General features: G+C 44.0%; 2 protein-coding genes across 11 annotated transcripts; one reads left to right on the forward strand and one right to left on the reverse strand.

Moving 5' to 3' along the window:
• Positions 1 to 369: 369 nt before the first annotated feature.
• Positions 370 to 26318, forward strand: HNRNPAB (heterogeneous nuclear ribonucleoprotein A/B). 4 transcript variants are annotated; one of them, XM_038150367.1, is made up of 9 exons: positions 370 to 531; positions 645 to 926; positions 3816 to 3984; positions 4069 to 4227; positions 4623 to 4754; positions 6405 to 6513; positions 6607 to 6759; positions 6838 to 6922; positions 24874 to 26318. In XM_038150367.1, exons 2-8 carry the CDS (start codon positions 682 to 684, stop codon positions 6906 to 6908), a joined length of 1038 nt encoding a protein of 345 aa, XP_038006295.1. In that variant the 5' UTR covers positions 370 to 531; positions 645 to 681; the 3' UTR covers positions 6909 to 6922; positions 24874 to 26318. The 4 variants fall into 4 exon arrangements, with proteins under 4 accessions (XP_038006295.1, XP_038006296.1, XP_038006297.1 ...); XM_038150368.1 differs by lacking the exon at positions 24874 to 26318 and adding an exon at positions 7178 to 7502; XM_038150369.1 differs by lacking the exon at positions 6607 to 6759.
• On the reverse strand, positions 9553 to 17854 carry PHYKPL (5-phosphohydroxy-L-lysine phospho-lyase). 7 transcript variants are annotated; one of them, XR_005258566.1, is made up of 12 exons: positions 17721 to 17844; positions 16149 to 16267; positions 15222 to 15381; positions 14570 to 14644; positions 13673 to 13760; positions 13463 to 13579; positions 13178 to 13260; positions 12663 to 12888; positions 12238 to 12392; positions 11625 to 11714; positions 10879 to 11474; positions 9553 to 9734 (listed from the first exon to the last, which is right to left on the reverse strand). XR_005258566.1 is itself a non-coding variant. In XM_038150365.1 (12 exons), exons 3-12 carry the CDS (start codon positions 16201 to 16203, stop codon positions 11231 to 11233), a joined length of 1293 nt encoding a protein of 430 aa, XP_038006293.1. In that variant the 5' UTR covers positions 16204 to 16267; positions 17250 to 17335; positions 17721 to 17854; the 3' UTR covers positions 9553 to 11230. The 7 variants fall into 7 exon arrangements, 4 of the variants coding, with proteins under 4 accessions (XP_038006293.1, XP_038006292.1, XP_038006289.1 ...); XM_038150365.1 differs by adding an exon at positions 17250 to 17335 and having other exon boundaries at positions 9553 to 11474; positions 17721 to 17854; XM_038150364.1 differs by lacking the exon at positions 17721 to 17844 and having other exon boundaries at positions 10879 to 10935; positions 11344 to 11474; positions 16149 to 16291.
• Positions 26319 to 27357: the final 1039 nt, after the last annotated feature.

The raw sequence follows: 27357 nt of genomic DNA on the forward strand, positions 1-27357 counted from the left end.
CAGCGCTGCAGCCGCGGTCGGACCGCGCACCGTGCTGGGAGCGCCGCCCCGATCCCGGCCCCGGCCCCGGCCCCGGCCCCGATCCCGATCCCGATCCCGATCCCGATCCCGATCCCGATCCCGATCCCGATCCCGATCCCGATCCCGATCCCGATCCCGATCCCGATCCCGATCCCGCCCGGGGCTGCCCGACCCCGCCGGCAGCTCCCGGTCCCGCCTCGCCCGCCTCTCCCCGCGCGGCCCCGCCCACCCCGGCAGGGCGGCCAGCAGCGAGAGCGGAATCCCCTGAGTGACAGGCGGCGGCGCCCAATCAGGACGCGCCTTGTTGCGGTGTGGCGCAGGCTCCGGCGGTATAAAGGCGGCCACGCGTCGCGGGCGCGGGCCCGAGTACGTGTCTGAGGGGGAGGCGGCGGTGGCGGTGGGGCCGGTGCGGAGCAGCCGCGGGGAGCGGGATCGGCTCCAGCGCCAGTGCCGGGGCGGTTTTAATTAGACTTCGGTCAGCCCGGGTTTTATCGGGAGCGGATTTTAAAAGTGAGTACGAGCGGGATGGCGGCGGCGGGAAGGGGGAGGGGTGTGAGCGGACCGGATCAGACCGGCCCGGCCGGGGAGGAGCCGCCGCGCTGACCCGCGCTCGTCTCCCGCAGGCGTCTCTCGTCCCTCTGCCTCTGCGGACGGGGCACCATGTCGGAAGCGGAGCAGCAGCTGGCGGCCGGCGCCACCCAGAACGGGCACGAAGCGGCCGAGAGCGCCGGGGAGCAGCAGGCCGAGACCGGCGGGGCCGCTGCGGCGGCGGGAGCGGCAGGAGCAGCGGGAGCGGCGGCGGCGGCGGGAGCCGGCCCAGCGGCGGGAACAGCGGGCACGGCCGCCAGCCAGAATGGGGCCGAGGGCGACCAGATCAACGCCAGCAAGAACGAGGAGGACGCGGGGTAAGCGCGGGCGCCATGTGCGGAGCGCCGGGCCCGGCGCGGCCCTGCGGCGGCAGCGCCCCCGGCCCCGCTCGGGCCGGCGGGGAGGGCGGCGGGAGCGGCCCCGCCGAGCCGGGGCCCTGCAGCACCAGCGCTTCCTTTGTTCTGGCGCTGCCTTTTGTTGGCGCCATGTGGCGGCTGGGGGAGGGGCGCCGAGCGGGGCCGTTGCCGTCTCACGCTGTAAAATGGAAGGGGATTTACCTCTCCCGCGTTTTCTTCATCCTTTCCCTCCTCAGCGAAAGGGGCGGATGGAAGGAGTTGCTTTCTGTTGGGGGAGGGGGGCTGGCTGAAACTTTGCGGGGATCGCGTGGCCCATCGCCGCTGGCGTCGATGTAAATGTGAATGTTTTGTGTAAAGCACGCAGAAATAATCCTGGCCTCGGAAGGCAGCGTTGATAACCCAAGTGTTTTTTAAGGGAAGTAAAAGGAAAATCAGTACGATTGAGATAATGCGCGGTGTGTTTAAATCGGTAAGAGCTATTTTGGTGTGCTACTTTGCAGCATTGTCAGAAAATGCCTTAAGTCTTGCAAGGGATTTCTGGAGGGGTCAATGTAGTTTCGCTGTGCTTTGGTGGTGGAATCCTTGTGTACACAAGAGGAATTTCTTTCCTATCATAGTTTGTCTGTTCATAAACAAGCGTACTTGACACGAACATTACCTGGCTATTTCTCAAGCAGGTCTTTGTTATTCAGGCTACCCTATGGATTTAATTGGAACTCCCTTTGTTACCGTTGAGCTCTGAACCAGAGGGTCAGATCCTTTAGGTCAAACAGAGAGCCGAAGCCAGTGAAATAGATTTTTGACTACAGAGAAACGAGTAACACTTGCACAAGCTTCCCACGAGTTCGGGTTGGGGCCGGATGTACTCTTTGCAGACACTAGGATTGCAAACCAAGCCTTTTAGCTCTGTACGAATTTTCGAATTTTTCTTTACTGTTTCTAGTATTTTGTGCTGAAAAAGGGTGATGGTATTTTCCTTTCATGAACAGGAGGTGACAAGCTTCAGGCCCAAATCGGTAGGAAATGAAACTTCTCAGAAAAGCACTTATTCAGAGGGATTGACGTATGTGAAAAATGTAGTGCTGTCCAAGGCACTGATTTTACAGTGTTTTGTTACGAGCTAAAATAAGCTTCAATTTAGCTGCACAAATACACTCAAGAGGGAAAAATGACTGCGTGTTGAGGGAGCAGTTGTCCAGTTTATGTGACCTCTGAAGGAAAAGCCAAATACCGTGTTTTTTGTCTCAGTTTCAAAGGTTCAAAAGTTTTAAATATTGTGTTATCTAAATTAGGTATCAGTTTTTCCAGTTACAAAACAAAGCACTGCAGATTGCAAAGTGTAACACATAGTGCTGCGGTGAGAGGTGAGTTTGGCATGTGGCAATGCCATAAAGCAGCCAAAGCTGCCTCCAGACAAATTCCTGTCATCCATCCCCCAATCTCTTGATGGTTCTGTAAGTGTGGTCAGCGATGACACGGTGTGCTGTGGAAAGCCTGTCAGTCCCTACAGGTTAGAGCAGCCACAGTCAGCTGTTGGCATGGGGAGGAATCCCCCAAGCTCCTTTCTTTGCCCAGTATTGAAAGGCTGAATAAACTTGCTAGGCCGTTCCTCCAGGGCTCTGCTGTAATGGCTGCAGGAAGCACACGCTGTATTCGGACCCGCTGCTTCCTGCTGCACTCACCAAGAGTGCACAGCTTGGTCTGCTGAAAAAACTTGCCTTCAGCAGGTAAAGGGTATGGTTTCACCCAGTTTAGGAAAAAAGGGAAAACCCCCCATAAGATCCCCCCACTCCCATTGCCTCTTGTACATAAACAGATGCCGATTATTGCAAAGTTACACATAAACACCAAAAACCAATTTTATCTAAGCAGTTTAATTTCTGAAGTGCTGTTACCTTCCAGTGTCAATCTAGGTTGCCTCCAAACAAGAGTAATGACAACTTAAACTGCTTCAGTCTATAGTTAGATAAAAAGGCTCGAATGCTCTCAAAAGCTCAGTTTGTTACCTTGGAAACTATGAAAATAGAAGATGCAGCCATGTTATTAATGTTTTCATTTAAGTGAAGCATTTGAAAAATGCCTTATTGCCTGCTATCACTGCATTGTTTGTTAGCCTAACTTCTGTATTGTGCCTCGAATTTATTTCTTTGAGCTAGATATCCTCCTTCAGAGGGGATTTTGTATGGGAAAGTGGGCAGGGAAGAACTGTATCCACCTACTTAGAATAAAGACTGAGGATGGAGAGACTCCTGTAGTACTGAAGACAGAACTAGAGTCAGTAACTAAGCAGGAAGAAGTGAACAACATAGTAGTTAAGGCAGGTCCAAAGTCCCATCTGTTATGTGTGACTGTTATTGGAGGTCACAGATACCTGGACTAAAATTTTTACAGTTGTTTAACCAAAACCTAAGAGAGCTCAAATATTTTGGTTTTGAAACCTTATTCTTTGCTGAATGCTTTCAGAGCAGTAAGAATGATCCTAAGCTCTTTGCAAAAACTGAGTTGGCAGTACTCAATAATCAATACTGCTTTCTTGCAAATGATAGAATACTTTTGTTAAAAACAGAAGTTACTGGCAAGGAATCTTTCAGGGTATTCTTATTACTTTTTTGTATCCTCTGAACAGTGGCAGGGTGCATTGTGGCATTCCCTCAAAAAGAGGGGGGAGAAGCCCACCCTTGTGCACTCTGTAATATCAGCAGCTTTTGATAAGATGCAGGTGTTGCACTGGGAACAGACAGTCCTGTTCTGACAATGCTGCTGAGGTGTGTACCACTGAGCATCTTACTGCATGGGCTTTTCTCCAGTGCTTCCTGAATCTGAATAGCTCTTCTCTCCTTGAAATTTCAGGAAGATGTTTGTTGGTGGCCTCAGTTGGGATACAAGCAAAAAAGACTTGAAAGATTACTTCACCAAATTTGGTGAGGTAACCGACTGTACGATAAAGATGGACCCTAACACAGGAAGATCCAGAGGCTTTGGATTTATTCTCTTCAAAGAACCTGGGAGTGTTGAAAAGGTGAATTTAAGCTAAATGCTTTAGATGTTTAACTTCTAGGCGAAACTTTTCAGCTTGAGTTAATCATACCAAACTGTCTTTTAGGTTCTGGAACAGAAAGAACACAGACTAGATGGACGACTAATTGATCCCAAGAAGGCCATGGCAATGAAAAAGGATCCAGTGAAGAAAATATTTGTTGGTGGGCTAAATCCAGAAGCTACAGAAGAGAAAATCAGGGAATACTTTGGAGAGTTTGGAGAGGTGTGTAATGGTATCTTAGTAAACTCTGAAAGTATAGTCTCCAGTTGCTGTTTAGTTTATTAATAATTTGCAAGTTTTAAAGTGAGTTAACTTCAGATGTATCAAGCCTTCTGTAACATCCAGAAGTTTCTCAGCTTGAGAGCAAAGGTGGCACTTACTGCACTAGGTGCTTCCATTGCTAGTTAGAGACCCTTGTCTTAAACTCAAAGCATTTTAGCTGATGTTAAAACCAGTTTGGAGAGTTGTAAAATGAAATCTTGGATCTGAAAGCCACTGTCAGCATTTGGTGTTGCATAATATGCATAAAGAGAAAATGTACAGTTTTGCTGCCCCAGTTTCTGTGCATTTAACTGTTCATACATGAGTCTGAAAATAGTATTTCATCACATCTTCAGATTGAAGCAATTGAATTGCCAATGGATCCAAAGACCAACAAAAGGAGGGGGTTTGTGTTCATCACTTTCAAGGAAGAGGATCCAGTGAAGAAGGTTTTGGAGAAGAAATTCCATAACGTCAGTGGAAGCAAGGTAGAAACTCTGACTTGTAACTCTTTGTCCAAGGATTATATCTCTACATCTATAACCTGAAAAGGCTTTTGTAGACCTCTTGTGTCAAAGTACCGAATTTACAGTAAGGACAGCTTGAAGTTTACCATAGCGGTGCTTTGCCCTAAATTTTGTCACAGAGGCTACCAAAGCTCTTTGACAATACTTGTGGCTTTCATTGCTGTATTTTAGGGCCTTTTTATATTAAATATCTAATTGCATCCATTAAATAGATGTGGAGAAATTGGCTTGTGTAGCAGTGTAAGCCATTCCAGCAGGCAGAGGCCTATTTTCAGCATAGGGCACTTGCACAAATGAAAGCCTTGCAGATGCCTAATTTTACAAGCATCTGTCTGAAAGTGGCTCTGTCTGCTGGGGGACAGCTTCTGCTTTCTTCTCTCTGGAGCCCCTTTCTGCAACCCCCCCTGCCACCCAAACCTTGTCATGTAAACCCACTACAAGAATCCAGGGAGTGAATGTACACTTGTGGAAGCTTGTGCTTGGTCAGCTGGTTATGGGAGCTACTGTAAGGGTGGTGTGAGGTGCTCTGACCAGCTGACTGCTCATCTGGGGGAACAGCTAATGGAGAGAGGCTTATGGATCAACAAATGTTCAGAGACTGGAGGCAAATGATGTGTACTGGCTCGAGGTGTCCCTGTTCCCTTGCTCTGAGGCCAGTGCTGACCACATAAGTTCAGAGCCTTACTACACTGGGTCGTACTGTCTGACACCGACTTGGATTGCATTTGGGTTAAGATTGGTCTTGACACAATACAGAACAAATTTTGGCAAACCTAATGCAGTTGGAAAGTCACTGGTTAGCAGTGAAGTTTGTTTTCAGGAGAGGTGAATGCCTAAATGCCAAGAGAGCTGAGAAATTCCTGTATCATATCTATGACTTGGTTTTGTTTAATAGCCATAAATAATAAAAAGCATATTATCATAAAGGTCCTCTGGTAAAGAACTCCAAGCCAGGCTTGCTCCGGTGCTGTTGTTCCTTTTTAGCACAGTAGCTTTAATCTTGAACTGTGCACAGATCCAGGAACCTGGCAATTGGCTGACAGCTTGAACTGCAGCCTGGGAACCTGTCTTTGAAATGTCAGTTCTGGTTGCTTTTACCTGTTAGTATTTGATAAATGGTGATTTCAGGTGTTGGTAGGAGTGTGGTGCAGTCCATCCACATACACAGTGTGTAGGGTGTACAGTGCTGCCAGGAAAACCCCTTTTTGTGCATTTCTCAGAATCCTGTTCACTCAGTGCAGATCAGGTGAAGCAGCAGATAGCAACAGCCTTGTCCTGGAGCTTGTGCCAGGTGAGAGGGCAGCCTTGTGGCTCCTGCAGGAGAGGTGGCTTCAGCACTTCTTTCATGGTGAAATTGATGGTAGGGAATAGGCAGGATAAAATGCCCTGAAAGCAGTGGCCTCTTGGAAAGGCTGACAGGGACTTACCTTTGCCCAGGTGGCACAATAAATCAGATGTCCCTGGATGTGCATTAGTGCTGCTCACCTGACCGGCAGCACAGCACGTACACCTCCTTTGCCTCCAGAGGAACCTCTGGCTTCTCCAGGCGCTCAGGTGGGGCAGTGCTGCTTCGAGACACTGTACATACTCTTCCTTGTTTTTTATTTGCAGTGTGAGATTAAGGTAGCACAGCCAAAAGAAGTGTACCAGCAGCAACAGTTCAGTAGTGGTGGAGGAAGAGGTAGCTATGGAGGAAGAGGCAGAGGTGGAAGAGGCGGCGGTAAGTACCACACACACTACTTTAGTATGGACACATTCTAAATAAGTTGTGTGTACTAAAATGGGATTTTGTGGATGGTTTTCCCTTCTATAGCTCAAAGTCAAAATTGGAATCAAGGTTATGGCAATTACTGGAACCAGGGTTATGGGAATCAAGGATACGGCTATCAGCAAGGTTATGGTGGCTATGGAGGCTATGATTATTCAGGATATGGGTATTATGGATATGGACCAGGCTATGATTACAGTAAGTAAAGAGAACTGTATTGGGTATAAGCAAGCATAACTAATTAGCAGTTTAATGCATTTGTTCTCTTGTTCATAGGTCAAGGCAGTGCAAATTATGGGAAGACACCAAGACGTGGTGGTCATCAGAATAACTACAAGCCATATTGATCAAACTTATTCAGGTATGCAGTGGCATGGTCTCTTTTGGAAAATGACTGCATAGGTTTTGTATACAATGCTGTAGATGGATACTTCAGTTCTGTACCAAATTTAACTTTACAATAAATTTCTATGGCCTGTTAAATGTGCATCTTACTTGGAAGAGCTCCCTGGAAATGTTTTACATGTTTAATACTTACCAATAACTAGTTGTCTAGACAGTGTGGTGTGTAATTTTCAGCATTGCTGAAGATATTAATTAATGATTTTATTAATAGGTTAAACTGAAACTGATTTTGAGGGTCTGCTTAAAGCTGCAGCTCTGCATCTAGGGACTGCCTCTTGGAGTTAACTATGGACTCTGCATTACTCCAGTTGTACAGAATGAGATGCATCTTAGGGAACCAGTGTCACTTTCCACCTTTTTATTTTGTATTGTTTTTGTGTCATACATTTCCTGTAATGGAAGTGTTAATTTTACTGTACTTTTTGGTACCTTTTTGGAATCTAATGTATTGTAAGGTATTTTACATGTGTTCTGATTCACCATGACATGGATATTGAAGCTATCCTAGCTTTTGAAATAAAAAAGGCGTAATCTAGTGTCTTGTGCCATTCTTCAGCTCATGTGTTAGTAAAACACCAGTATCCTGTTCCCAGAATTTAGTTCATGGCAGTACCTTGATAGATTGAGAGTTGTGCTTAAATGTTTTTAATCTTAAAACTAGAAGGCTATGTTGGTAGTTGTGCTCACTTGCAGTTAAGTGGCAGCTAAAACCTGCTGTCACTTCTGCCCGGAGGTTGTGGAGGAGAGCTCAGGTGACAAGCCCCAGCTGTGGTAGGGCTGTGCTGGTGAGGCGGTGGCTCTGCTCTAGGCAAGCACAGAGGCTCAGAGTAAACTGGAGTGGTGTCTGCTGTGGGCTCTGCTAGGAGGAGCCAGAGCTGAAGGTTTCAGGCAGGGCTTGGGAGTCTGGACAGCATTGCAGGAGGGAGTCAAGAGGTGTGCAAGAAGCTGGCTGCACTTCCTCCATATTTCACTGTCTTGAGTCTGAGACTTGTCTGCAAGTTGTTAATAGGCTTTATAATACCTGCCTTGAAAGGCAGGTTGGGCAGACATTAAATTACCAATGCAAAGTCTGAAGTTTTGCAGCCTTTTTGTGTAATAGACAAGGCTAAAAGAACTTCCACTGCAGTTGTGGGTGGAAAAAACATCTCTTTCTCTAGAGATGAGTGACCAGCTAGAAATACTCTCCTTTTTTGACTTTACTGTTAGTTTACTGCTATTTTAAGGCAATAACTGTCATGTGATTTGCCTCTCTTGTTGCAGAATATAAGTAGCAAGCTCTACTGCAGAAAGTAAACTTTTAATCTTTGTTGCAGTGATCAATTTGATATAAATCTCCTTTTAAAGCTAAAATCTGGCAATATTTTTTTCTTGTAACAAATTCTCTTTGAACAAGTAACACCTGCAAGTGCAATCAAACCAAGTAACTAAGACAAGAAACAAACACATGCTACTAGTAACCTTTCCAGTTTTTTTTTAACAAGGGATGCAGCTATTTCTGCATGGACTATAATCTGCTGCTCCCTGCTGGTCGTCCTTGAAAAGAAAAATTGGCTTGTAAGTTTAGAAGTCTGTAAGACTCTTCTGGTGTTAGGTAGAAGTCTTCAGTATTGGAAAAAAAAAAATCAGATGTCAAATTTTATAGTTGACAACTTTGCAGCTGGACCATGTAACCTCCAGCCCAACTTACTTGAAAATAAAAAAACAGCAGATCATTGAAGCAAATGAGTACAGTATTTAGAAGTATTACTGTCTCAAGATTTGAAATATAAATACTTCATTGCATACTTTAAATATTTTTTTCTGTGAAATAAAGGGTAGCAGAATATTTTTCTAGCAAGCACTTGGCCCTCGAGTGGGAAAATTGCATGGTAGCAGGACCATTGTGCTGCAGTCCTTCTGGCTAGTAGTGTCCTAGCAAGAGTTTGTCAGCTGGTGTTATTGTGGTGGCTTTTGTAAGTAGGTGCTCAGGTAATGCTTCCTTAACAGGTGATGTGGCCTTAGGCAGGAACTGAGGATACTGGTACTTTAATGCAGAGCTGGCTTTTCCCTTTCTTCTTTGCATGAAAAGTTTGTGATACAAAGAACCGCCTGGTGAAAGTAAAGGCTTGTACACAAGGTTGTTGCTTATGGCTGTAAACTACTCTTAATTTACTAATCCTACTTGGATATTTCTCGAGGACAGACTGTGTTTGTAAGAAGTGGTTTGGGAGCCACAGCCCTCAGCTGTCTGTCCCTCATGTGTTTGATGTCAGGAATTTGGAACTGAAGTTTTTGATTTAACCTGGTGGCTTGAGAGTGTTTGTTGAATATAGTGCTACTTAGGGACCTTGTTCTGACACTGGCTGCTGAAACTCATCAGAGTCCTGGGAGGGACTGGGTGTACTGGCACCTGGAATGGTGTTTGCATAGGTAGCTGAAGACTTAAAAACATCAGAACACCATTGGCTCATTCTAATTTGAAAAAGTCATAACCTGAAAGTACATAAATTTAGCAAATGTATTTTGTAGTGACCATTAGAAAAATCCTCCTTTATAATCAGTTTTAGATATGCAGTTTTAAATAAAAGCTAATTCCACACTGCCAGAGTTAAGACAAGCTCTTGTAAAATTTATTTCTCCTAGAGCTTTTACTGAAAACAAGATAAATGAAAAACAGAAAAATCAAAGGTGACTTATCTGGTCTAAGACATGCTAGGATGAAGATTAAATGTGCATTATTATAGTAGAATAATGTTTCTTAGTAGTAGATCTTGAACATTGTTTGAAACCTATGGAAAGAAAATAATGTTATGGGTTTTTTTTGTAAAAGTATCATTAAAAGAAATTACTTCATTGCCTCATTTTCGCTTACATTATATGTAAGTGTCTTACTAGTACTGTACTTAGTAAGAGGCTTTTTGCATTCTTGGTTTCCTGTAGAAAATAAAGGCATTTTTCTTGCTTAGTTTAGATCACAGATAAGTACATTAAGTCATTAGGCCTCTAATTTGCACTGGCACTGTTCAGTAATCTTTCTGTTCCTAAGAATAAGTAGTATAAACAGCTGTATGTCTTTCCATTAACTTGCTAAATAAAATATTAACACATTTTTCTTGTGCCTGCTATACTAATATACACTGAACTAAAAAGCATATTTCTCCTTAGCTCAGGGCCATAGCACTGAAATCTCATGGTGGCTGAGGCCACTAATGCTTACACTGCTCACAATGACCACGTTAGGTGCACTCCTTCCCAGCTATCCAGAGTTCTGCTAAACATGTGGGTGTCTTTCAGTCAGAGTAGCTTGAAGAAGTACTGAGTGTACCAAAGGGTGTTGCTCCCAAGGTGTTAACTGTAAGTGTACACTGTGCTCATGGGTGTGCAGCCAACTGAGCTGCAGCTAGGTGTTCTCTTGGCAACCTACTGAGGGACCTCAACAGATGAAGACACATAACAAGGCTTTGAAGACTTAACAAGACCAATCTTACTCTGATACCCACAAACTTTTGAGTCTAGGGGTAAATGGATCCTGAAGGATGAGATGCCAGCTGTGAACCTGAAATGACACTTAAGGGGAGATCTGCTGAGAAGTGGTTATGCAGCTTGACCAGCTTCTGGCTGGAGCCTGAAGGCACTGAGCAGCGAGCAGAAAAGCTGTTTGTGTGGATGTGCAGTCATTTGCATGCTCTAGAGACAGTCATGTCTGGGACATGTTGGCCCTCGCTTACAACAAGTGATGCACACAGTGTTGCTGGGAGGGTCAGAGTGACGGATGGCAGTTGTGAATGCTGGATGTACACAAGTGTGGTCCATGCCTGGAGAGTCCCAGAAATTCCTGCAACCTTCGAGTAAAAGCATCTCTGAGGAAGCTTTATTCTGACAGTGCTTGTGAAGTCATGTTTAGGAACTTGGCTTGGGTGACTAGGTAAATACCTGCTCAGGTGGAACAAATAGGTGTTTTCTCTTGGTTCAGACATTCTTTTTCCATATCTGGAGAGAGAATAAGCAACAACTTAGAAAAGCCATGACTTTGTGACATTTTTTATACTAACTTCCTTAATGCTGAGTTTGTAGAAGTGGTATAAAAAGCTAAGTGGCAGAAACACATAGATTACAGCTTTCAGGAACATGTGGACATATTTTACAAACTGTGCTTCTTTGGATAAGCTAAACACTCAAACCTCAGCCAGAGCAAAGTTATTTTAAAAGGCACACGCATCTGTAGAGAAGGAAGATTTGTTGGAGAACTTCAGCACAGAGTAACTGAGAAGGGAAGGCTATGTGCTCAGCATTTACCATCTTGGCTCCATTTCAAAATCAGGCTCAGTAGTTCAGCATTGTCTTCAAGAAAGTTCAGAAACCACCCATTATTTTTAAAGGGCTTTGATAATTTTTTACCTGTTAGTATTTTGTCAATTGTCTCCACAACAAATTTTGCATCTTCCATATTAAAACACATTGGGGGCTTGAATTTCAGCACATTTCTTCCTGGCCCATCTGTACTCAGTAGAATATATTTTTCCTTAAGTCTGGAAAGAGCAATAACAAAGAATTCCATTTACCTCTACATGTAGCTCAGAAAAACTTCCAACACCAGCCTGCAGGCTCTCACACAGTGCCTTCCTCCACTGACTGGTTTCAGTTTTGGCCAGTCAGTTGTGTTTTAGCAACCCGTGTACCTTGTTACTAGATCCTCTGCTTCTGCTGTGGCTGGAGTCCTTTCTGCTTGGTCCTTGATTAAGTCCACTCCAATGAATAAGCCACAGCCTCTGTAAAAGAAATAAAACCACTCAGTCTGTCAGGGTCAGAGGAAGGAATTATAAGTGAACTAAAAAAATGAGGTTTTTTTAAGGCCAGACCTTTACTGCATGAGAATTACCTGATGTTTGGCTACTGTTGGAAAAAAGTTTTGCTGTTCTGAAGAAATGTGGCAATACAGACTTCTGTCTGCTCACACTGGCAGAGCAGGACAGGATGTTAAGCATGTTTTCCATCTAGCTCATCACTTCTGTACCCTGTGCACCTCTGTGTTTGATTTCAAACAGCAGTTTGAACAGTAGCAGTTCAAGCAGTCAACAGTTTTAGCAGCTAATAAATAGATAAAACAGTAGTGGCCCAGAGTGGCAAAGTATATGAGACTTCTGATAAGCTCAAGTTTGTTTTGCTTAATTGTACAGGAGGCTATTTTTGCTGAAAACACAAAATTTAATTAATTTCTAAAAACAACATCTGTTGGATTGGACTGACAGAACCAAAGAGAAAGCAGCTAAAATGTAAATAATGCACTGATACCTGACATCACCAATGATGGGATGCTTGATTTGCTGCTCCTTGAGTGTCTTCATCAAGAAGTTGCCTACCTCTGTGGCATGAGCCTGAAGGTGTTCCTTCTCAATTACATCTAACACAGCTAATCCAATGGCACATGAAACAGGGTTCCCACCAAACTGAGCCCAGGAAAGGAGCACACAGAGCCATGGAAAGGGAAGAAAGATGAAATCATGTCACTGAAAGTGTGGCCTCAGTGATACAAGGAGCATAATATTACTTTTATCAGATGGAGGCAATACATAGAGTCACAGACTAGAAACACAGAAATAGTACAGCAACACAGTTCCTCTTTAGTTACTTTGTGGTAAATACTAATAAAAACACAGCATGAGTATCTAATTTTAATCCTTAGGCTCCTTTACAGAAGTGGGCAGCTGTTCACTTACTGTATTAAAATACTCTACTCCTGTGGCCGCAAATGCTTCTGCAATTTCTTTTGTTGTTGCTACACAAGCAAGTGGGTGCCCATTTCCTATTGGCTTCCCCATAGTGACAATATCAGGTATAAAATCTTCTCCCTGAAGCTGGAATGCCCAGAAGTGCTTGCCAACCCTGCCAAAGCCAACTTGAATTTCATCAGCAATAAATACACCTCCTGCCTTGTGCACGTGCCTGTAACATAACAGATTTGATTGTCTCTCAAAAGGAAAGAGAACACAGTATTCACTGTTCAGGAGCATGCAGACAGTGTTACTTTGCAAACTTTGAGGAAACAAACATATACAAGCCTATATTGCATACTGTGTGTTTTGATGATTGATCTTTGCCATATACAAAGTTCACATTCTAACATGAAGGCTTGATGATTTCTGACCTGTCAAGCTCTATGCTACAGCAGGCAGAGAATTATCTATTTACCAAATATAAGTTAAGTTAAAAAAGATAATGAATGACCACTTACTCTGCAACCTTCTGAAAATATCCTGCTGGGGGAATGATTTGACCACCAACACTTGGTAGAGATTCAACAAAAAATGCAGCAATCTAAAACACAGCATATAATGTTTGAACACAATACAGAAAGTTGTGGAGCAAGCTCTTTGTCCTTAGATGGGTTTTGATTATTAATGTGACCTTTACTTTTTGACAAGTCCATACCACTTAGTTTAGTAATTCTGAATTGCACTTACAGTCAGGCACATTCATTTCCAAGACAAGACAAACAGCTAAGGAAATGATGTCTTACCTTTCTGCCTCTCTTATGTGCATGCTCAATAATATTTTTTACTTCATCAGCATAGGCTGTCACTGCATCTTCATGGTCTTCTCTATAAAGTCCTCTGTATGTGTCTGGAACAGGAGCCTATGCAAAGGAATAATATCCTACATTCAATATATCATAAAACAACTTCACTCAATTGACAAGTAATTGATAGGTATAGGCTGAAGTACATACCACGTGGACCCATTCCTTTTGTCCTTCTAGATTTCTGAATTTATATGGGCTTATGTCAGTCAAAGTTGTCAGATGTCCATGGTAAGCACTTAAAAAACAATTGGCAGAACTAAACAGTAATTTCCTCAGTATCAAGAGTTATTTAGTATTAGCATTCCAAATAGTAAAAAGTAGCCAGCTTCTGTCACCTGGTAGGAAATTCAGTAACTTCAGCTGAGAACAGCTGTGCAATTTCTTTTCTATCAATAAACTTAGCACTACTTGGATGATTTTTTTAATATAAAGGATGCAGAGGGACAGGAGTTACCACTGGTTTGCCTGCACCAGTGACTGGAACCACAGCAGGGAACACCTGAGCAGGATCACAAGATTGCAGAATGGGAAGGGCCTGTTTCTGAATATCCTCCAACAATGGAGTTTCCAGTGACTGTAGGCATCCTGTTCTAATATTTGACTCCCTTCATGGCAAAAGACTTTTTTCCCCTAAATCTCATCAAAATTCCTCAGGTTTGAACTTATATGGGAGTTATTTTTTCGTGTCACGGTCCATCTTCACACCTGGCTCCCATCTTTTTTGCTGCTTCCCACGAGACAGTTGTAGTTGCAGTGAGATCTATCTGGCTGTCTCTTGCAGCTGAACAAACCCAGCGCCTCTCACTGCTGTGGCTCCTTTCCACCGTGGCAGGCCACTGCTGGCCTCCTTCCAGTGTGTCAGCAGCTGTCAAGTACTGGAGAGCCCAACCACAGCTCTCGGGCTGGGCTGGCAAATACTCAACAGAGGGAAAAATTACTTCCCTCAGCTTCCTGGTACAGCTTTCTGCTACAGGAGGGTTTCAGAAATGCTCTGACCATGGGCCAGAAGGGAGCCATGCACCCCCAAACTGCCAATGTACTCACTGGTCTAAAACGATAACATCCTGGTGCTTTGTGTACTGCCGTGCCAATCTCAGGGCAAGGTCGTTGGCTTCAGATCTACAGTGGAAAAAATCAGTAATTGTTTCATTGTGGATATCTTGAGTTTTGAAGTCTAACCTTCCTTGCACTGTTCTTTGTGTCTGCAGAGAACAGACAGAACTTGATGCATGTTATGCACAAATGCCTTAGTAATCAGCACTCACTAGGTAGAGCTGTTCACCTGAACAGAATCTGACTTAAAAAGCCAGAGTACAGGAACTACTTTCTGAGAAACAATTTGGCTTTTTTTTCTTCCAGATGAAGTTTGCTTAAGGATATGTTCCCCCCCCCCCCCACCAGAAGCAATTCATTGGTACATTTAATTTTGAGAATAACTGTCAAGTCAGAAGACAAATCAGACAAGAAACTAACACGGCAAATATTTACATTACTGTTTTGAGGTCCAAGGTCTTATAAATAGAATAAAATCCTTCTTAAAAAAAGCACAAGTTTAGAACTTGCAGAACCAAACCCATGTTGTTGTCAGTATCTGATCATCCACACCAGACTGAAATTGGTTGTTGATGAGAAAGTGTGTACTTGCCTGTATATACCTAGTAAAGCCCCTGTATCAATTCTAATGTACCCAACTTACCCAGAATTCAAAAAATAGAAGATGCATAACTTCTCAGGTAGTGTTCTTGAAAGTCTCTCTGCATAATCAACCAAGTTATCATGAAGGTAACGAGAATTTGTATTTAACAACTGATTCTGTTCATGGGCTGCCTTTACTATATCAGGGTGACAGTGTCCAACTGCAAGAGAACGTGGAGAATAGTTTGAGAGTTCTTTACATTACCCATGGTGTTCATTCACATGCCAGCTTAACACTTACATTTCTCTAACAGTACAGAGATATTATCAGTAGGGCCTTCCTTAATAATGGTACATCTTGTAAAAACATTTTTGTGCCCCTCAGAAAGTTTGAAGTTGCTTCCTACTGTATTCAAGGTTTGTAGTTAGTAGTGGAAATTTATACACTAAAAAGAATAGAGTCTGATTGGATGCTCAGATTTAGGCATTGACACAGTTCAGGAGTTTGGGAAGGTGCAGGTAAGCTTTACTATCAAAGAACTAGCCCTGGTAGGGGTTAGGTTAGAGAGATTTCAAATCCTGTAAGAAAGCAGCAGGCACTTAATAATACACAATTAAGGCAGCACACTGAGCAGTGGTTCTGTGACTGTACACTTAACAGTAACTTTTACAAAACCAACAAAATGGCACTTGTTTGTTTTACAGTGAGATACTTTACTTGAGTTTCCACGGAAGAAAATCTGTATGTTTTAGACACATTTCTAGGAAGACAGGACAGGAAGTAAGTCTGGAAAGCACATTCACACACCCAAATTCAAAAACACTGTCATTCCCCAAACTACACACTCAAGAAAGTTTCCTTCCACTTTTCCAATTAAACACCCCCTCCCCCAGCAGAGTGCAACCACAGTAAAAGTACTGATTGTTCTTTGTTCTGCTTAAAAAAACACAGCATCAAATGACATCCAGTACCGGGACTTTAGCTTACCATGAGCCACATTGTTTATGCAGTCAAGGTACTGCCTCCCATTCTCATCATACATATACTGGCCTTTTGCCTTCGTGATCTTCACTGGATCATGAGGAAAAAACAGCTTGCAAGAAGAGCTATGACAAGCATCAGAAAGCAAAATACCTTACTGAGTTTAGTTTATTCTACTGGTAAAAGGCATTTCTCCTGTTTGCTGGCACAGTCATCCTGCTTTTGGCCCCTAAACCAAAGGCCTTGTACTCAAATTTTCTTAGCTTAACAGGAAAAAAGCACACACCAAACCTGAAAATCCTACTCTAGGGTCTAGCCAAAGCAGTAGGACTCTTCTCTATAGCTTTATCATGTCTTAACCGCAATTCCTTACTGTCTGTGCTGTCTGCCCTTTCTGTTCATTGTGTCTCTTGCCTTGTGCTATGTTTTTTATAATTCTTACTGTGTTCTTGCTATTCCTGCCAAGGTCCTGATTTTCCAGATAGTTTGCTACAGGCGACTGGTACAGCTTCACTAACCATTGCTAGAACACAGAGTGATTTTATTAGGCTGGGTTTACTTAAGTGCATTTGTTTTGTTTCACTTTTTAAATGAATTGCCAGACAAGTAAAATGGAAACACATCTGCCTAAGTAGGAGTTGTAGAGATTTGAGACTGAAGGGCAATGCCAAACTTCCATACTTCACTTAGTAAAAAATGAAATAATTTGATGATAAATACAAAACCATTTTCAAATGGATGACAAAGGACAGTGGTGAAGTAAGACAGTGCTTCATTATCCCTCCCAGCAGGTATCTTGATACTTTCTCTGTGAGCTGGCAAAACAGTTTGGGGGTTTTCTTAAGCTTCTCCTAACTGTTCAAAAGATGCTAAGAAAGTGCTTGCATAGGCGGGGTCTTTGTTGCCAGTGGTAGGGCAAATCAGTTAGAAAAATATTTGATACCCAGTGTAGTATTTTTCAGGTGCATGTAACTGGCATAATTCTAATTTCAGCATTTACTTTCAGCCCAACTCTTGTATTTATACAGCACATAAAGTAGCCTTGGATTTGAATATATATGATAAGAAAATATTCCTACAGTTAAATAAAAGACTGTGTTGCCATACTTGGTGATGGTCTATAGAAGTAAGACTTTCTTTAGGCTGGTTGAAACACCACCGGTAATGAGAAGTTTAGAACTGAGTCCCTCGTTCTGTCAAAGAGAGCAGACGTTTGTTAATTCCATCACGGTCTTGGTATAATTAGTTTCCTGAAAGACGGGCTGTAATAGTAGGTGAGCCAGAACCTCGCCTGGCCCAGCACGGCCTCAGCCCCAGCCGCGCAGGGATCTCATAAAACGCTTTCTAAGCAGTTTAGACTCTCAACAGGCGCACTCGGTATCATACGGGTTTTACAGTGCAGTTTCGTAATCCCCCTCCTTAAGAAAGGCTAATTCCTGTTAATTACAGCAGCCCCGGACTGTGCGGGCGCGATGGCGCTGCCGCCGGGCGGGGCCCGCGGCTCGGCCCCGCTCCCGGCCACGTCCGGCGGCAGCGCCCGCCCGGCCCCGGCCCCGGCCCCGCGCCCGCCGCACTCACCCGACGAGCTGCCGCCGCAGGGCCAGGGTCTGCTGCCGGGAGCGCGGCTGTGCCGCCCGCATGGCCGCCGAGCCGCCCGCGGGCCGGCCGCGGAGCGAGGGGGAAGGGAGGGAGGAAGAGAGGGAGGGAGGAAGAGAGGGAGGGAAGGAGCGGCCGCCTCCCGCGGGGGCCGGGCCGGACGGGAGGGGAGGGGCGGCAGCGGCGGTGCAGGGACGCGGGCTCTGTCCGGCCGGAGCGCGCAGCGCAGCCCCGGCGGTGCAGGGACGCGGGCACTGCCCGGCCGGAGCGCTCAGCGCAGCCCCGGCGGTGCAGGGACGCGGGCACTGCCCGGCCGCAGCCCCAGCGCAGCCCCGGCGGTGCAGGGACGCGGGCTCTGCCCGGCCGCAGCCCCAGCGCAGCCCCGGCGGTGCAGGGACGCGGGCTCTGCCCGGCCGGAGCGCTCAGCGCAGCCCCGGCGGTGCAGGGACGCGGGCTCTGCCCGGCCGGAGCCCCAGCGCTGCCCTGGCGGTGCAGGGACGCGGGCTCTGCCCGGCCGGAGGCCCAGCGCTGCCCTGGCGGTGCAGGGACGCGGGCTCTGCCCGGCCGGAGGCCCAGCGCTGCCCTGGCGGTGCAGGGACGCGGGCTCTGCCCGGCCGGAGCGTGCAGCGCTGCCCTGGCGGTGCAGGGACGCGGGCTCTGCCCGGCCGGAGCGTGCAGCGCTGCCCCGGGAGCACGGGGCGGGTCCTGCGTGCGCCCGGAGCGGGACAGGAGCTCCCCCAGGGACCCGGCGGGGCGGGACGCCGCTTCCCTCACAGGCAGGAGTGGGGACACGTGGGGATAGGCTGCGGGCCCTGCAGGGCTGCTGGCAGCTCACCCTTAAACCACACACCCCACGGGTTTACCCTGCTCGGGTTCATCCAGCCCTGCACCCCACTCACCTCGGAGGGAGGAACAGGCTCTTCAGGATCATTAGTACAGCTCTAGCACTCTGTGTTTGAAATACACATTGAGGAAGTTTCTTTTACAGTGACAATATTTAAGTGGGTAGTCAGAGTGGTAGAACTGAAATAATTCTTCCACATCATTGTTAAAGCAGAAGTAAAGCCAGCCTTTTGCATGTTGTAGCCCTGTGTTTGGTCGGTGGCAGATACGTAGGCACCTGACTGACTCCTTCAGAGCCAATCCTAAACAAAGCAGGTAATGGTTAGGATTAAAAGAGGAAGTGCTGTCAATCAGATTAGAATGATCTTTCTTCCATTCCTGTTTGACTGGAATTACCTAAAGAAAAGTAGGATAAAGAACCAGAAAGAAGGTTCTGTGATGGATTGAGTTCTGCTACTGCAGGTGTTGTATCCCATAACCAAGTTCATAACTTTTCCAACTTGAGTCTAGAAAATGACTCATTTTTTTTTCCTTCCAAATACACATTCACATTCTTTTGGTTTAAAATGACAAACAGCTTTTAAAAACTCTAGAAAAACAGAACTGATAATTTTAAAACTACACTTGGCAGACGTTGCTCACTAGATATAGCCACCAATAATTATCTCTAGCTGCAATTACTTGATGAACACAGGAGCAGTTTAAATTTCGTGCAGTATGGAGAATGCAAAACCAAATCGCTATGTACCTAAAGTTAGATTGAACTTAGTCTAACTCCATTGTTTCATAAGGGTCAGGTTTTAAGTAATAAAAGACAGTGGAGAAAATAGTAATGGCTGTTAATCTTTATTTGAACTCTCGTCTGGTTAAGATATTTACTAGCTATTTATAATAACAACCTGAACATTTACAATTTGGAAAGTTTACTCTTGGTTACAAATGCAGAGTTCATTATACATATTCACACAATTGTAAAAGTAATCTGTACAGAGAGACCATTTTTTAAATCTAGTATCTGTTTTTATTAAAAAAAGCACAAGAAAAAAGTTTGTTTAGGTCTCAAGGTAATGTATTGTCCATTACAGCTTTAAACTAGAAATACATGATGCAGTACTAATTAATACCATTTTAACATGTTAAAACAATGGATAAGAAATACTGTTATTAATGCCTTCATTTTTAAGTAGTTGTTCCCCAAAGAAGAGTAAATAGAATACTTTTCGTGGCACATACATGATCAAAAGTCACAAAAAGTTTGCAAATGGAGATGTTAAGTACATTTTCTGTAATTTTAATATCTATATATTTCTTTTCAAAGGTCATATACAGAGATTTAGCCAGTTTTGTATAAAATACCATGTAAATACATTCAAAACTCATTTTTGGCAAGCTGCAAACACACAAACAGCCCTTTCTCCTCTGAACAGCCTCCCTGGAGTGATGCAACCACTCACCTAAATAAGGGACACTTGCATAACGTGGTAGAGGATTAAGCTCTATTGACATAATTTCAAAACAAATATGGACAGATAAGGCACATGTTGGATGTATTTTTCTAAACTGTATACAGATTTGAGATACCAGCAGGTACAGTCTCTCAAATGCTCGTGTACCAGTTTGTATCGTTTCTATGTCCAAAGTCATGTAATGCAGCAAAGCAGGGGGCTTTCAGTTTTTGACTGTGGTGTTTGTGCTGAACATTCTTCATATTCAGTATTTTTGATTGTTTTTAAGATAGCAGAAAAAGAAACCCAAACTGAAACTCAAAAAGCTGTTATGAAATTGTTTATAAAACTGCAGTCTATGAAACAAACCAGCAAACACAACAGGCTCCGGCTCTCATTTGCACTGATGGCAGCTTAGGACCTTTCCTGCTAAATTCACAAATTCAGTGGATATCATGGGTGCTTTTGCTATGCAAAGCCAGATTATAATTTTTTAATGTAATTGCAGAAATACAAGTTTGATAAGCACTCACCTACAGTTAATAAATTCCTGTAAAATGAACTTGTTAAATACAGTGTTTAACAGTATAAGAAAAAGCAGCAGATGGGATCAGTGTCATTTACAGATACTCGGGTCACCTCCTTTTAAAGTTTCTGTTCATCAATGTCTTAAGTTATGTAAGAAACCACACAAGTGAGCTGACACAGAAGTGAGCTGACTGTTCCATGAAACCATACTTGAAGGCAACAAAATAGGAATTGTTTGTCCTAAGTCATAGGAAAACCACCAGTGTTACTAATGTATTTCTTACTCCACTCTCTTGCAATAATTCAACTTCCTATGCATGGAAAAGTTGTGTTTCCCAGCCTTCCTGTGGTTTCCCCCAGGCTCTCTACAGTAGTACACAATAATATAATCTATTAAGTCCTTCCTCCATTCATATCTAAGTGACAGATTTTCAGCACTTGCTTTAGCTGCAGGTTACACAACAGTCACACATCCCTCATGTTGTGCCATCTCATGGGACACAAGCACATGGCAAAGATGCAGAAGCTCACCTGGGGATGTGAAAGTACTAAAAGCAATTTTTAGCTTACAAATCTAAATTATCACCAGGCAAAATAAGGTTTAGGAAATGTTTGTTTTTTTTTTTTTTTTTACTCACTGGTTTACTTCAGTCTGTAATAGATTCCCCCAAGTGGAGCTCTGGAGTATTTCAAACTGAACTAATCATGGTCAGGTCCAGTGCCAGGGACATGGCTAAAAGGCAGGTGACTCCATAAGTGACACTGAGACTGGACTAACAGAGTGACCAGTTTCTCTCTGCCCCTTCCTTTTTGTTAAAAAAAAAAAACCCAAACAACCCACTATTGCAAAGGGTCAAGAAATGTGCTTAGATAAACGCTGTCCTGTAAAGCTGCCAGGTTCAGTGTGTGCCACAGTGACTGCCTTGGCAAGTTAGAGTGTCACAGGCCTTTTGAAATTATCCACATGTGTGACTTCTCACTTGAAAATCTCCTGGTTAAACCTCTGCAAGGCTGGCTGTGCTGCTCTGCATGTCAGCCTGTCCTGAACAGGTAAAAAGCAGGAATTTCAAATTAAACAAAGCAATACTGAGGTTCCTTCCACCTCTGGACACTCCTTCCTCTGCCAGAGCACATTGGAACCAAACTCACTGATCTGAATTCAGCCGCATACCTGTGCTATTTGTCCAGGATGAGTGGTTTGGGGACTTTTAATTTTTATATCTCAATCATTTGTAGTCATTCATATTTTGCATATCTTAGAGAGAAATCTGTTGCCTACAAAGAAAATAATTCAGAACTTCCATGTTCAAAATTTTAAAAATAGAAATGTCTCAGGAAGCCTACGATAGGTAGATTTTATGTGTGTAATGCTGTAAATTATCTGTCCCAACAGGTATCTGGGACTGAAAAAAACATGAGAATACAATTGTATTTCCCAAGAAAGAAATACCAGATTTGGAAAAAAAAATTCTATCCATGCACTCCTGGTTTTACAAGTACCTATTCAGACTGCAGAGTTACACAAAAGTCAGGTGTGCTGTAAATGAAGAGACACTGTCGCAGCACAAAATTTGCATAAAATTAGCTTCTGTTTTTAAAAATCTCCCCCAGAGGGCAGCATTGAACCAGCATTCACCTTTATAAGGCACACATTGCATTGACGGGCCAGGGAGTTATCTACCGTTATGAGAAAGATGGAAACTTCGTGGCATCTTAATAGTTTAATTCATTTTTGTTACTTATTTTAATCAGTTGTGCATTACAATGTGCGAGTTCTTGAATTCTTGCCTAAGTCCTGCTATATTTGGCTGAGTGCAAAACCAAAACTTTACCCAGGGTAGTGGCTACTGTAACGATCTTAAAACCACAGGTGTCATTTCCATGGATTACTTTGCACCATTGCATGGGATGTCTTAAACTGCTGAAACCTCCCACATGTTTTGCTGGTTTGCTTAAGGATTTCAAATGCTGAATTTATGAAATTACAGAAGACAAAAACTCATCTAAATATTTTATCTATTGGTTTCCTAAAAAGAAAACACATCAAAAAGTCGCTTACTATTAAAAGAAACATTATTATTTTTAAATACACAGGAGAAACATCCATACAGAAATAAATTCATCACCATTATATATACAGGAAGTGTCAGGAACAGTGCATACAGGAGAGGCGACTCCCCATGGGAATAAAACAAAGCATGTGGCAATGTCTTGATGTTTTTAAACTAAAATATTGATGAATTGACACTTGGGAACAGTTACAGTTTGGGGTCAAATCAGGATTTCTCTGCCACCTGTTTTGTAATCGAAAAAAAATTCCTGAATTCACTGGCCAAGCCATGACTGAGCTACAAAACTCTAAATTAATCTCATTTGTCCCCATGAGAAGAGGCCAAATTATTGGGTTCATGCTTTGGCAAGGTTCCTCTCAAGCTGTGAAGCTGTGGAGTTACACACATGGGGTTTTTTGCCTTATTCCCTTCTTCCCCAAATCCATCCTCCCTGAAGCTTTAGGGAGCACTCCCATCCTCAGTTGGGTGCAGCATCAGCTCTCCTGGAGCACCAGCACTGACACAGCCACAGCCAGCAGCAGCTCCAGCCTCAGTCACGGAATGCACTTGCTGTGCCTCACAGCAAAGCAGCCCTGCCTGCAGAGCTGTGGGGCTGAAAAACCTTTCAGGAGTCTCAAGGGAGTTCCTGTGCCCTTATGATTCAGTTTGGGAGCTTTGCTTCCAAAACCCATTGGGCTGCAGTGTGTTAAGAGAGAGGATGTTAGCGGTGACTGGAAAGATTGTCCTTCGGTACAGTTTGAACTGGAGCAAGCCTTACAGAAAACTGTGTGTCCTCTGCTCCTGGGCAGCAGCAGATATGGTTGCCTTAACCTCATGGAAAGCACTGTGCTTTCACAGGCAGTTAAATTAGAGGCAGGAATTTTGTTTTGTCAACTCAAACCCAAAAATATTCTTGTCTAAGTTTCAGGTTCCCCCAATATCAGTAACTTCAGTGTGTTACCCAGAATGTCCATTGATGAATCTGTGAAGTTACACCCAATATTTTAGTGCTGAAGCAAAATCAGTGGCTCAGTCTCAGCCTGACCCACATTTCCTAAGCATTAGCAGCCTCTCTGCCAATCATATTCATTGCTGCTGACACATAGTGGTAACATTCAGCTGCTTTTTGGAATTGCTGTAAAGCAGTCTCAGATTCTTTCAAACCAGAGGGGGAAACAAAAGAAGACAGATTTCCTGGGGGAAGAGCTTCCTAAGCTTTGTGAAAGGCTGAGATCATGACTGAGTTTTGAGCAAGACTGCCAGTACTACCTAGAAGTAAAATTTGTCTTCGCGAGCTATTCACAAAGTATTCAGAAAGATCCACATAAACATTTTCATATGGAAGGAGAAAATAATCAAGTGATCTGGCATGAATTTGCAGAGCAAAGCACATCTTTTCAACTCGCTGCAGTAAGATCATGACTGCTCTGTATTAAACAACTGCTCTTCTAAAGATGTTTGTGTGTAAGGCACATGGAAGTCTAAACAGATTTCCTCTTAGACTTTGTGTAATCAGTACAAACCCCAACAGTTTCTCTAATAAAGTCTGTTGATCTGAATGATATGATTGATAATCACAGAATGGCTGAGCTTGGAACAGTCTTTAAAGGTCCTCGAGGTCCAGCTGTGTGCCGTGGGCAGGGAAGCAGGGATGCTCTGCTCAGAATCTAAAGGCCAAATGCACCAATCTCAGCTGAGGAGCAGGCAGGGCTTCAGGTGCAGTGAGAGCCCTGCTGGGGGATCCACTCCCTGCTCTCCACAGGGCTCTGCTCCTTCCATGACAAGGGCTTGGTAGAGTGGATGGACCACCCCAAGGAGCGGGGAGAGATCCAGGAGACCTACTGGTTCCTCATGTGAGTTCCTCATAGCCAAAGTGGCAGCAGCGTGCAGCAGGGTCTGTACCTGCCAGCATTCCTGATGGGAGTGGCAGCAGCAGGAGTCCAGAGGAGCCACTGCACGTGAGCAGTGAGCCCAATGTCCTGAACATTCCTGACTGGCCGCACGTGCGGAGATGATCTTTATACATCAACCAAGGCCTTTGCCTGGGAACTTCCAGAGAGGATCACAAAGAGGTTTGGTAGCTGAGCTGCAGCACTGGTGGGGGTGGATACAGCTGTGCTAGAGTGGCAATTCCAGCCTTCCTGCACTACAAACAAATGGCTTGGGTGCTGTGGCAGCAGAGGCTCTGTGCTGGGAGGGGGACGGTGGCCTTGCAGAGTGGTGAGAGGGTAAAGCACTATTCTGGTATTCTGTATCAATGTTTTGCAGGCCTGGCAGTGGTCACAGTTGATGCCTACAAGCACTGGATATTCCACAAGTTGAAGACGGAATACTGACTTGTTTACCTGAAGATAATAGGACTTCGGGGTATTTCCTCAGAGAAAATATAAATTTTAATATAATTTCGTAAGCTTTGGAGGTTAGCTTGTCTTGTAGCTTCAGTGATATCAAACTTCTTCAAGTAGGAGCTAGATAGAAAGCTGTTTAGTTTTTGCCAGCGTATGTAAAACAAGACTTTTCTATCTGCATTGTAGATTGTTTGTGGACACTTCCAGATTCTTGTGCTTTCTGCAGTCATTCTGGGGACTGAACTCTCATTGATACTGAAAGAAGTTCCATGAACACGACACGAGCAGGAATTTGAGTGTAGAAGCCCACAGTGTGGTTTGGAATAGTGAACTGCTTTTAGTTTGGAGATGACTGGGGGAGATGGGAAGAGCAACTGTACATTAAGGGAACAATTACAGATCTTCCTGGTGACATCAATGAGAGATTTGCCTTCAACCTTTCACAGAAAATTTTTTAGCTTTAATTTGGGATATTAAAGGGGTTTTTCAAAAGCGCTAAAGGCCAGTGGAAGCTTGTTAGCTGCTCCTTATGCCTTTAAAAACCCCTACACCAAAAGTGATAGCCCAGAACATGAAATGGAAGTAAATAAAATGCATTTTCATTGCTGTTTTGAGTTACATAATTGTTGTTTCTTGATTTGTTAGTTGATCTGAATTTAACTTGGATTTATTCTGTATGGTGACCAAGGAAACGGTGAGTAACTGCTAGAGATGCCAAGTACAGCCACAAAGCCAGTGATGTGTAGGTGTAGCCCCTGAGCAGCCAACCAGGTACAAATGCACTGCCCACAGCCCTGAGGCTGTGTCACCTCCCCTGGTGGCCATTCCAGCATTGACCAGAACGGAGCACAGGCTGACCCTGACTCCTGGGATAAGCTCAAGGACACCCAGAGCCTGGTCACAGCTGAGAACTCAGACACCAGACATCACCCTACCTGTGTGGAGCACAAGGCACATTCCCACAATATCGGAGCAGGACCTCCAGCACTAGGTCAGCTTGGACAGGGCAGGGTGCACCTGGACAGTCCCATCCCTCTCTCAAGCCCTCTCTGGCAGTAGCTGCAGTGAGAGTGACAATGAAGCAAGAATCTTAACAGAGGTTTTGGTTCTACTCAGTGCACCCAAGCTGCCTCCCTTCTGTATTCTCTAAGATCAAGGCCACAAAGAGCCATAATACTGTGTTTGATGTTACAGTCGGGCTCCCAATTTCACCTAAAACTCCTACTCAGAACTCAGCAACTTGTATTGAGCAAAGTATTTCCTCCAGACATGATCTGTTAAATGAAAAGGGCATAAGGGTGATAGCAATTTATCACTGATCTGGTTAGGATTAACCAGTTTTACCAATAAAAATCCACAGCTTACTGTTTTGCGTTTGTGTGGCTTCAACTTCTACCCATTGGATGAGTATTTGTATATCTTTCTCTGTGCAGTTTAAAAACTTGTTAATACAAAGTATCTCCTCCCTGTAAAGGAATCTGGTTGCTTCTTGATCTTCATTGTAAGCTGAACAGACTCGGCTGCAAGCCATCTTTTTCCTCTTTGAAATATTTTTTTATGGCTCTCTGCTGCACAATTGCTGTTTTTTTAACATCTTAAAAATGTTGAACTGTGGAATAGTTTGCAATTTTAATTGATCCCACAGTGGCATATGCAGATATCAAAATAATAATGATTTTTTCCACTACCCTGCTCTGCATGGGATGTGCCTGAGAAGAGATAATTTAACAAAAGAGATTGAAAAGGTGAAAAAAAATAAGACAACAAGAGGAGAGTGCAGAGTTAGTTAGCAGTTAAAACCATGTAAACCAAGAAGAAATAAAAAGCAAATGAACCCCACAAACCAAGTCAATTAAATACTCCAAACTCCCAATTTCTGGGAACCCCAAGAGCAACATTATGTTCTCTGTTGTTTAAGAAGGGACTTGAGCAGAGCCTTCCCTGTCCTGCAGCTCCCTGCACTGAAAGTATTGCCAGGTTTTTCTGGTTTGAAATTCTGCAGCAGAGGGAATTTGTGTTCCACAGTAACAAAGTGCTGGCACATCTTCAGGCTCAGACCCCAGAACAGGACCTAGAGGTGCTTCCTCTTGAGGAAAAAGGTTTCTCTTGATTGTAGAGGAAATACCTACAGACAGTCAAGGTTCTTCAGTTTAGCCCCAGAACTGCTGTTTCCATCTCACCCACAGCAGGTAGTGATGGATGGAACCTGGCTTTGTTTCCTCTGCAGGTTGCAAATCCTTCTCCTGCTTGACCAGACAGTAGACAGCAGCTTCTTCCATTTTTAGGGCTGCATCCTTCTTTTCTTTGTTTTCATCCAGGTTTTTTCACCCTTTTAATGTTCATGCATGTACAATGCAAATATGAAGTTGAGAGCCAAATTAGGACAGGGATTTTGCCTTCCTTC

Source organism: Motacilla alba, chromosome 13 (genome assembly GCF_015832195.1).
Source record: "Motacilla alba alba isolate MOTALB_02 chromosome 13, Motacilla_alba_V1.0_pri, whole genome shotgun sequence".
Lineage (NCBI taxonomy): Eukaryota > Metazoa > Chordata > Aves > Passeriformes > Motacillidae > Motacilla > Motacilla alba.

Coding starts and splice junctions, on each gene's coding strand:
- HNRNPAB (XM_038150367.1), top strand. CDS start 682: ATGTCGGAAGCGGAGCAGCAGCTGGCGGCCGGCGCCACCCAGAACGGG. Junction 4,228..4,622: donor ACTTTGGAGAGTTTGGAGAG/GTGTGTAATGGT, acceptor TCACATCTTCAG/ATTGAAGCAATTGAATTGCC. Junction 6,514..6,606: donor CAGAGGTGGAAGAGGCGGCG/GTAAGTACCACA, acceptor TCCCTTCTATAG/CTCAAAGTCAAAATTGGAAT.
- PHYKPL (XM_038150361.1), bottom strand. CDS start 17,782: ATGCGGGCGGCACAGCCGCGCTCCCGGCAGCAGACCCTGGCCCTGCGG. Junction 13,580..13,672: donor AAAAGGAATGGGTCCACGTG/GTATGTACTTCA, acceptor TCCTTTGCATAG/GCTCCTGTTCCAGACACATA. Junction 13,261..13,462: donor CACATAAGAGAGGCAGAAAG/GTAAGACATCAT, acceptor GCTGTGTTTTAG/ATTGCTGCATTTTTTGTTGA.